A 10,395-nucleotide genomic window follows, 5' to 3' on the forward strand; every position below is an offset into this window, starting at 1 on the left:
AATGAATGAAAGAAAGAATCGAAGAAAAAAATAAAGAAAAAGGAATGAGGAAAGGAAAGAATAAAAGAAAAAATAATAAAAAATTAGAAAAAAAGACAAAGAAAGAAAAAAATTGAGAAAGGAAGAAAGAGGAAAGCCAGAAAACAAGGAAAATTAAAGAGAATAAAGACAATGCAAAACCAATTATGAAAAGAAACAATAGGAAAGTAAGTGAGAAAAGAAAGAAAGGAGAACAAGAAGAGGAAAATAAAACAGGACGAAGAAAAGGGAAACAAGAAAAAGAATACATGGGGAAAAGAATTTATAGATTCATATAAAAGAAGAAAACGCAAAGTAAAGCAAAAAATAAAAAGAAAATTTTCAGAAAATAAGCAACAAAATAAATCATAAGTGAAAACTTGACTTAAGACAGAAATAGTACAGAAGTGTGCATGTGTGTGTGCGCGTGTGTGTCTCTACAGTACGTGTGTGTTTAAAGGCGTTATCTACCCGAGCCTCATTCTGGTGGAGTTTCTGCTCCATACTCAGAGCTGTGGGAGAATCCAGGAGCGCAATCTGAAAAACAAAGGGGGAAAAAAATTAATGAGTTGAACGGTGAACTCTCATAACCTCACTCGTGCTCTCACGGTGTGTTATTATGAAACTCATGTTGTTTTTCATGCACTAATCCCTGACCTGGTTCCCCTGTGCGAGCAGGGCTTTGAGGCGAGCGATCTCGGCTCTCAGCTCGCGGATCAGCCGCACGTTGGCGTCCTCGTTGATGGTGGGTTTGTTGATGATGTTTTTGGCGCGATTAGCGTAGCGCAGCGTGCTCAGGGTCTCGCCGTAGTTCACGTCCGCAGGGGAGATGGCTGAGAGGAAAAGCAGGGGAAAGGCATTTATACTACACTGTATTACACTCTAAATTGATTCTCTTATTAAAAGGGGTAGGTATAAAGTGTTTTATTATTATTATTTTTATTATTATTATTAGTATTATTATTATTAATCAAATTAAGAAATCTTTGCTAAAAGTACAGAGCTGTGACATACAGGCAAAAGTTAATTTCTAGAATTTAGGCATACAAAGGACAGGCTAATTTTCTCTCTAAAATATAAAGTTATGTACAAAATTTTTCTAGATTTTAGAGCTGCTTCATGCCAACACTTTCTAGATTTGAGATATTAGAGTTGTGACATACAAAAGTTATTTGCTAGATTTTAGAGTTTAGAGATGGTTGTACAGGCTAAATTTATTTTCTAGAGTTCAAACCTACAAATAATGGAATGTTTGAGAAATGTTTTTTCCCTTAGAATATAAAGGAAATAAAATATATTAATTTAATATTCAATAAAATACAACTTTTTAAAAGTTGAAATCCATTACTTGCTGGGGTGTACAGGCCAAATTCCTTTCTAGATTTTAGAGATCTGGTGTAGGGGCAAAAGTATTTTTGTTTTAAACCTAGCTGCTATATACAGGCAAGGATGTTATTTTTCTAGAGTTCAAATCTACAGTAGAAATGTAAAATGTTTGCCTTCATACTATGAAGGACATAAGAAGAGAGTTTTTAGAGTATATTAATATATATTTAACAAAATAAAACTTTTCAAAAATTAAATGCTGTTGTGTACAGGCAAAAGTTATTTTCTAGAGTTAAGACATAGAAGCAAATTTTTTTATATAGTTTATATAGTTTCCCCAAGATCTCTAGAATCGAACTACTCGTAATAAAAAAAGATGTTAATTTTTTAGCATATAGCAAATATAAAAAACAATAATGCCACAGTATAATTTAGAGAATCCAGACACCTATACGTGAGACATCTGCTAAAAGGCTAGCACGAAGATTATTTAAATATATTTTAAACAAACATGGTGTGTACTGTATATTCAGATATCTCCACTGTACGAGCGCGAGTCGTGTCTGCTCGTGTCTTTAGCTACTGACTTGCAATCATGATGGTTTTAGAGTTTCCTCCCAGACTGTCTTTGAGAAGCCACGTGAGGACCGAGTCTCTGTACGGGACAAACACCTGCTTTTTCTTCAGATGGCCGCTCCCGCCGTCCTGAGACATATCAGCTACAGAGACAGAAGAAACAGTGAGACAGAGAGAGAGTGAGACAGCTAATCCGTGTGTTAGTTGATAAACAGCTGCTACATGAGAATACACTGTACAACAGCGAGCTAGTGAGTGACAGTGAACAATGAAACGTCGCATTTGCAGATTTATATAACATATGATGACTCTGAAGAGTGTCTCAAATGTGACGTTTTAAATTCTGCCCTTACCCAGGGCTGATATGACGTTGCCGAGGGTAACCAGGCTCTTGTTGATGTTGCCTCCTTCTTTCAGGCGAACACCGGTGGCTCCTGTTGCATCGGCTCTCTCACTGCCTGCCAGATCCACCAAGTGAATCTTACTCACCGTTTCACACGGCATCTCCGCATCAAACTTTGCCTAGAGAGAGAGAGAGAGAGAGAGAGAGAGAGAGAGAACCAGAGACAGACAATGAGAAAAGACAGATCGAAAGAAACACAAAGAGCAAAAAAAAACAGACAGAAAAACAGATAGAGAGTGAATGAGAGACAGAAATAGAAACAGAGAGAGAGATAGACAGACAGACAAAGAGACAGAGAGACAGACAGACAAAGACAGAGAGACAGTCGGAGAGACACAAAAAGAAAACAAGACAGACAGACAGAAAGACAGAACAACAGGAACAAAAAGGGGTACAGAGAAAGAGACAGGGAGACATACAGATGGACAGACAGAGGGAGAGAGTGAGGGGGAAAAAGAGACGGAGTAAAGGAGTAAAGTCAGAGTGAGAGTGGGAAAGTGAGAGGCAGACAGAAGAGTATTTTTTTTGTCTTTTGATGTTTTTTATTGCTTTATTATTATATTGTTTATAGGACTTTGTCCAACACTTTCACTCCTTGTCTTTAGATTTCCTGACCTGACAAAAGCCATATCTTTCTTATATAACTGACTGTTAGCTATTCACTTCCTACAGCTAACAACTGTTACAAATAAGCTAATTAAAATTATTCACTCCCATAGCATGATGGTAGCTTCCTAGAAAACTCGCCAGTAGCAGTAACATTTAGTTATTTTATCTCCAACCTCGCTCAGCTAGCCCTGTTAACACTTTCTATAATGAGGCTTTCAGCCAGATATGTAATCATATTTAACTACAGTACTCTCTCTCTCTCACAATCCTTAGCTTTAGCAATAGCTTGTGTGGCTTATAAACAAGTTTTCTTGGCTTGAAATGGATTACATGTATTCCTATAACAGATATAACATTTTGTCATCTCGCTGCTCCTGTCTTATGGACAGACAGATGATCATTTTTAACGCCTTATTTTTAGGGATTGTTACCCATGTATTTATATTTAGCTTAAACACTGAAGACAAACGCTGATCCTAGCGCTAAATAAGTTATATAAAGCAAGCTAATGTAGCTTAGAACTCCAAATACTAGTTTTCAGATTGACTGTAGTTTAAGGAAAGAATTATAATAAGGTAAGTAAGTTTGCTTGTACATAACCTTTTGAGTAATTATAAAAAGCTAGATGGCAATTTACATTTAGCTAACAGACTCAAACGTCTGGTGCGCACTGGATACCTGCGTGAAGTTGATAGTGAAGATGGCATGCGAGCGGCTGCTGGCGTCGTTCATGCCGGTGCTAGCAGTCGTGCGGTTGATGTTTCCAGCCTCCATCAGCTCCTCCACGTCGCTGTAGTTCTGAACCAGGTGCTTCGACAGATCTGAGACACAACGGAGCAGTGATCCAACCTTCCACATTTACTCTACACCACCTAGCATAGCAATAATTGCAATTTTTTTTTTAAGGTATAAGGGGTGCAAACCAGTCTAACCTTCAACATAAGGGCCGTCTTTGGGGTGCTCTCTTACTCGCAGGTTATACGTCTTAGCCAGCTTTCTCCTTAGCAGGTCTCGCACACGCTCGTTATAGATCTCCAAATAACTAGTTAACACAAAAACACACAAAAAATCACAAGATTTCACGTGAGCCTTATCGGCATAGTGGATGTACATAAGGCAATCAGGAAAAAAAGGCATTGGCCCCAAAATACACCCTTGTGGAAGAGGAAAAACACAGACTAATGTATTTTTGGCTTCCACAAAGGTGTATGTTAGGACCACTGCCAAGGAAAAGTTTCCCTTAACATATAGATAGATAGATAGATAGATAGATAGATAGATAGCTTAAATAATACCAAAAAGAAATTTTAATTTAAGAATTATTTAAGATTATTTTCACTCATTCACTATACAGATTATCTTGTATAGGGTTGTGGGAGACCTGGAGCCTGAATCGCATATACGCATATACACACTAATCCACACAAGACAGGCAGTTTGGAACCAATTAACCTAATCTGCATGTCTTTGGGATGTAGAATTAGAGCGCAGCACCTAAGGAATTCCACCAAGCATGGGGAGAACATACAAGTCTAAATCCATCCATTATGTAAAACGTCTTTCTTCTATGGATGACTTCTTATTTTTAACGCTGACCTCAGACCATCACGTCACCCACCTGACTTCTGTACGGAAGGAGGCTTCATCGCGTCGGGTCATGCCAGTTATCCGGGTGAACAGGCCCTCGCAGATCCTCGGGATCAGCCCCACATCTCCCTGCAGCGCAATCAAAACGGACCGGATGTTTAGGGAAATTTTTTGGCCACAAAAAAATAAAAAACAAAGAACAGCTTCGCCTCAAAGATATCTGCTTGAAAATCACAAAGATCAACGCCAAACACTTTAACTTAGTTACATATCGTGATTCTTTTGTGTGGCAAATCATGCATCGCCACACCAAAATTTTATATATATATATTTTTTTTTTTTACTCTATAAACATTTGCGTTTAAGACGGTGAAATCGTACCGTTCCTCTGTAATCCTACAGGTGGCGCACTCTAAGCTATTCATACATCAGGAGGCAGCACAGTATCCTTTGTGGTGATAGCAAATTATTTCTTTAGTTTATAAAATATTTATAAAATCGTGAATTCAGAATTGCAATACAAATCAAATCGACACCTAGGTTTCATGATAATATCGTATCGCTTAGGCCCTGATCATTTCCAACCCTATTGACTACTAATTGCTTTTATTGAGCAAATGAAAACTAAAGACAAGCCACTATTGCTGTATTTTTCTCTATGTAAGCCACTTTTACAGAAGTAAAAACAAAAACAAGACATGTATACAGCTATTGTCTGTATGATAGTTTGTGAAAAGAGGAACCGGTCACTTCTCTTACCTGATTGCCCATCATGGTGTAGGATTTTCCTGAGCCCGTCTGTCCATAAGCAAAGATGCAGGCGTTATAGCCCTCGAATGCTGCCTTGAGCACATCTGAACCCAGGTCCTTAAACACCTAAACATTAAATAAAAATAATTTAAAAAAATAAAAATTTAATTTTAACTTTAAAACAAAAACACATTATGGTGTTCTGCAAGGTTCAGTTTATGGCTCACTATAGTTTTTTCCTTAATATCAAACCCCTACTTAGCAAAGAAAGATCTGTTCACTTCAAGATCTCACCACCATCTACATACAGAAGGAGACTATAAATAAAATAGAAAGTGATGAAATTGGAGTATAGGAGATGATTACAGGCACTTACTATGGGAAAAAAAGGAAGAGATATTCTGAGCATATTGGTAGAAATTTGCTAAGGTTGGAACTGTCAGGCAAGAGGTCTAAAGGAAGACCAAAGAGCAGATTTATGGATGCGGTGAGAAAGAAGCTAGTTGGGTTGAGAGAAAATGATGCAGAGGATAGAGTTAGATGGAGGCAGATTATTCGCTCAGGCGACCCCTGAAAGGGAATAGGCGAAGGAAGAAAAAGACGACGACGACAAGACAAAAAAGATCTTTTCAAGAAATATGAGATAAACCCATCTTTGATTCTGTTTCTCATGCCATGTCTATTTTTATGTAATTTGTTACATGACATTTATACTCCTCATATCTCTTCGTTTCTCCTGCTATGCCTGCTTGTTCACTATATCTGAAAATAACACTGCCAACATGGAGGGAGATGTTAATCCAAACATGCACAAATTCAGTCAAGAGGAAGGAGGGCTAGGTTCTGTGATTAGCAGGAATGTAGGACTGAAGGTAAAGTCTATAAAGTCTATCAAAGGTTAGCAATCTAACACATACCATGTTCTTATGTTTCTGAAGACCTGAATTAACCAGACCACGTAGAAGATTAGGGACAGAATTAAGATCGTACACCGTTTTTCCATACTTCAAGGTTTTCCCCAGTTCCCAGACACCAAATTCTTGTCTATATAAACCGCTTATGCTTCGCGTTCAAGCAGGAAAACCCTAAAACACACATTTTGGTAACCCCACAGGAGATACCACAACTGACCTACATTTGTACTGAAATGGCACGTAGTTACGATCCAAATCTACGAGACCAAACGATAAGCCGATTTAGGAGTCTAAGAATGAACATTCCCAGAACAGACCTAATAAATCTTGTAAAACCATAGCAAATACGCCATCTCTGATCTCAGTTTCAGCTTACGGTTTAAAGTCTTAAGCTTTAAAGGTTTCATCTTTTTTTAAATATTATGTTTATATAGTTCTGATGGTGTGGAATTTGCCGCGGTCACACCACTGATACTTGTTCCATTTGAAACCTTCTCAGCAGTTCTTGTGGGCTGAGCTACACAAAATCACAAGAGTTTATTATGCTGTATAACTCTGCAGATCACGTTACTTTGCAAAACCGGAATGTCCAGTTTATTAAACAGGTCACAACACAATCATGAATATAAAACGGCCAGGATTTTAATCTTTCTCATTTATAAAGCGCAAAATCATTACCTGCCAAATTCTCTCATGACAGAACTCAGGATAACATGAGATACCACAGGATATTCAAGATATCTTGGGATTGTATCATAGAATAGCTCAAAGTATCTCATAATATCTCTTAAAATATCACTAGTAATCAGGTTAGCTCATAACACCTCTTAGGACACTTAATGATATCCCCCATACTATCTTGGGTTATCTCATGCTATTTTGGGTCATCCCATGCATACTCATGCTGTTTTTGGAGCTCTCATTTTATCTTACGCTATCTCTGTGCCTCTCTTTATCTCACACTATCTCGGGACACCCCAGGACTCCCTCACGCTGTCTCAGGACACCCCAGTACTCCGTCAGGCTATCTCGGGACACCCCAGGACACCTCACGCTATCTCGGGACACCCCAGGACACCTCACGCTATCTCGGGACACCCCAGGACACCTCACGCTATCTCGGGACACCCCAGGACACCTCACGCTATCTCGGGACACCCCAGGACACCTCACGCTATCTCGGGACACCCCAGGACACCTCACGCTATCTCGGGACACCCCAGGACACCTCACGCTATCTCGGGACACCCCAGGACACCTCACGCTATCTCGGGACACCCCAGGACACCTCATGCTATCTCTGGACACACCATGAAACCTCACGCTATCGCGGGACACCTCATGATGACTAGGACAGCACAAGTTCAAGTCCATTGACTTGTCCAATGTCCAATTTTTAACCCCCCCCAAAAAAAAAAAATCATGGGACAATGTCACAACACCATGATATTTAACACAAGTAAGAATCAGTGTCTCACTTTAAAAACACAACAGTTTATAAATATGATTATACTTCAAAATCACCTTCTCTTGTGAGACGAATCTGGTGCTCATGCGGTCGCCCGAGTCGTAAGAGAAGTCATAAGTAAACGTTTTCGTTCTCTCTCTCACAGAATCGCCCGTCACGCCATCAGGGATCTAAAGTGCATGACAAAGACAACTTTTAGGACAACGTCGTGCTTTGTTTATTGCAACAATGACTCATGAACATGATGAAGGTGCTGGCGATGTTCTATTTTATCTCTTTTATCATTTAATCTTTGTCTTCGTGTCTGTCCTTCTTACTTTTAAGTTGGTGATGGTCGTCTTGTTTCCTTCCATCTGGATGATGGACTGAGCAGAGAGCTCCTTCTCCCTGTGGAGGAGAACAAACAGGAGATTTCGATCAGATGAGTCATAAGGAGCTCATCACACAACCGCGTTTCTCACTGCTGCGGCTTCACGAACACAACACAGCACTTTACAGGAACCGGTGTGTCTGAGCAAAATCTCTGGCTCATAGTTTTAAAGAAATCAATTTATCCAAATGTATAGAACAGGGGTCTATGGGTACAGCACTGGGGGGTACACAGGGCACTGAGGGTACAGTACAGGGGCGTACGTGGGGGACAGGGCACTATGCAGGACACTACGAGTACAGCACAGGGGGGTATGTGGGGCACAGAGGACTATACAAGGCAATACGAGTACAGCACAGGGAGCTACAGGAGGTAAAACGGGTACAGCACACGCGGCTACACGGGGGAGAATGGGTACAGCACAGGGGGCAACGCGGGGGAGAATGGGTACAGCAGAAGGGGGAGAATGGGTACAGCAGAGGGGGCAACACGGGGGAGAATGGGTACAGCAGAGGGGGCAACACGGGGGAGAATGGGTACAGCACAGGGGGAAACACGGGGTAGAATGGGTACAGCAGAGGGGGCAACACGGGGGAGAATGGGTACAGCAGAGGGGGCAACACGGGGGAGAATGGGTACAGCACAGGGGGAAACACGGGGGAGAATGGGTACAGCACAGGGGGAAACACGGGGGAGAATGGGGACAGCAGAGGGGGCAACACGGGGGAGAATGGGTACAGCAGAGGGGGCAACACGGGGGAGAATGGGTACAGCACAGGGGGAAACACGGGGGAGAATGGGTACAGCACAGGGGGAAACACGGGGGAGAATGGGTACAGCACAGGGGGAAACACGGGGGAGAATGGGTACAGCACAGGGGGCTACAGGGAGTATAACGGGTACAGCACAGGGGGCACATGAGGTAAAAGGGTACAGCACAGGGGGCACCACGGGGTAGAACGGGTACAGCAGGCGAGGCTACAGAAGAGAAAACGGGTATAACACGGGGGGGGGGCGGGGGGGTACACGGGGCACTACACATTTGAAATGAAAGGGTCTGCGTGTGTGTCGCGCGCTCTCACCGTTGGTTCATGGGCCGCACGCGCACCGCCACGCGCACCGATGCCATGTTCGCATCCCCGGTGTTTCTCCTCTCTTTCCGCTTCTGATCCTCAGATCATGACCTCCGTCCTCCTCATCAGACACACGGAAACCGCAAACTAACACTCACTAAACGTCCCGGTAAACACGGACAGGACCGGAATATCCTCGAATAAATAAAAATAATAAACAAGATAAACATATAGTGGTGCGTGTACGGCTGCAGGGTTACACAGGGTTACCCTCTGTACACCGCCTCTGTTTACTGACTGTGTTAAAGCACCGCTTCTAAACCAAAACACACACAGACACACACACATCACTCACTCATTACCGCCACCTGCCGGACAGGAGGAAGCCGCTCTGACAGGCGCTTTGTTTCTTATCCAAATCAATCTGCAGTGCGCTGCTGTACACAGGCTGTGTTTCATTTAGCTAGAGGATAAAAATATAACGTTACAAGTTAAAAATCACACATTCATCTCTGTAGGTGAGTGTTTCATTAAACTAGACTGTAAACCCTCTCTCTCTCTCACACACACACTTGTGGAGACAGTGACATGCAAAAATATTATCATATTTTACTTCTGACATTTATATTTGCCATAGAAAGTCATCTAGGTAAATACCCAGGGTGTGGTCTACAGGTTCCTCAATACAAACAAACACACACACACAGGCACGGGAACACCCAGAAAATTTCTGTAAGAGTAAATGAAACAAGCACAACGGAGAGACTGCTAACCAGACTGCAATAAAGGGAGCTAGTATGAGTATCTAGATCTACGGTAATATAGTAAAACTAACTGCCTAAAAAATAAATGCACAGATTTCCCATATACAGTACAGTGAGGGGAAATTTGTATTCAGACACATGCATTTCTCTATGGTGTCTTTTGACTCATATATATGAGTCAAAAGACATATATATCATAATATGATCTACCCTGAGAAAACCCACCAGACTAGTGGCAAGATATGAACCCTCAACCTCGGAGGTGTGAGCCCACAGCGCTAACCATTACATCACAGTGCCAGGCTGAACTACAATGCTGCAGAAAGCTTAAACTAAACTGAGATTAAAGTCATAATTCTCAGGAAAAAAGTCTAAATTTTTTATGGTGGCCCTAATCCTCTTCTGTACGATCTTAAACATCACCATGTCTGCAAATCTAAAAAGGCTCTACTTATATAACAAATAACACCAAAAATATGTCTGAATACTTATTTCCAGAGATGTCTAATTACAAGAAATTCAAAAATACCTAAAAGT

The 10,395-nt window shown here is 41.3% G+C and overlaps 1 protein-coding gene across 3 annotated transcripts in view; it reads right to left on the reverse strand.

Annotated features, from left to right (window-relative positions):
- Positions 1–9,424, reverse strand: part of kif16ba (kinesin family member 16Ba) — a 28,546-nt gene extending 19,122 nt beyond the window's left edge. For 2 of the 3 annotated variants that reach the window (XM_053477160.1, XM_053477161.1), the window contains exons 1-11: positions 9,104–9,423; positions 7,969–8,038; positions 7,708–7,821; positions 5,279–5,395; positions 4,551–4,648; positions 3,865–3,974; positions 3,611–3,753; positions 2,274–2,442; positions 1,932–2,063; positions 676–851; positions 490–555 (exon numbers count right to left, since the gene is read on the reverse strand). In XM_053477160.1, the coding sequence (XP_053333135.1) occupies positions 490–555; positions 676–851; positions 1,932–2,063; positions 2,274–2,442; positions 3,611–3,753; positions 3,865–3,974; positions 4,551–4,648; positions 5,279–5,395; positions 7,708–7,821; positions 7,969–8,038; positions 9,104–9,150 (1,242 nt within the window). In that variant the 5' untranslated portion in view covers positions 9,151–9,423. Of the gene's footprint in view, positions 1–489; positions 556–675; positions 852–1,931; positions 2,064–2,273; positions 2,443–3,610; positions 3,754–3,864; positions 3,975–4,550; positions 4,649–5,278; positions 5,396–7,707; positions 7,822–7,968; positions 8,039–9,103 lie in introns of all 3 variants that reach the window. The other variant, XM_053477159.1, reaches the window with a different exon arrangement.
- Positions 9,425–10,395: the final 971 nt, after the last annotated feature.

This window comes from Clarias gariepinus, chromosome 18 (genome assembly GCF_024256425.1).
Source record: "Clarias gariepinus isolate MV-2021 ecotype Netherlands chromosome 18, CGAR_prim_01v2, whole genome shotgun sequence".
Lineage (NCBI taxonomy): Eukaryota > Metazoa > Chordata > Actinopteri > Siluriformes > Clariidae > Clarias > Clarias gariepinus.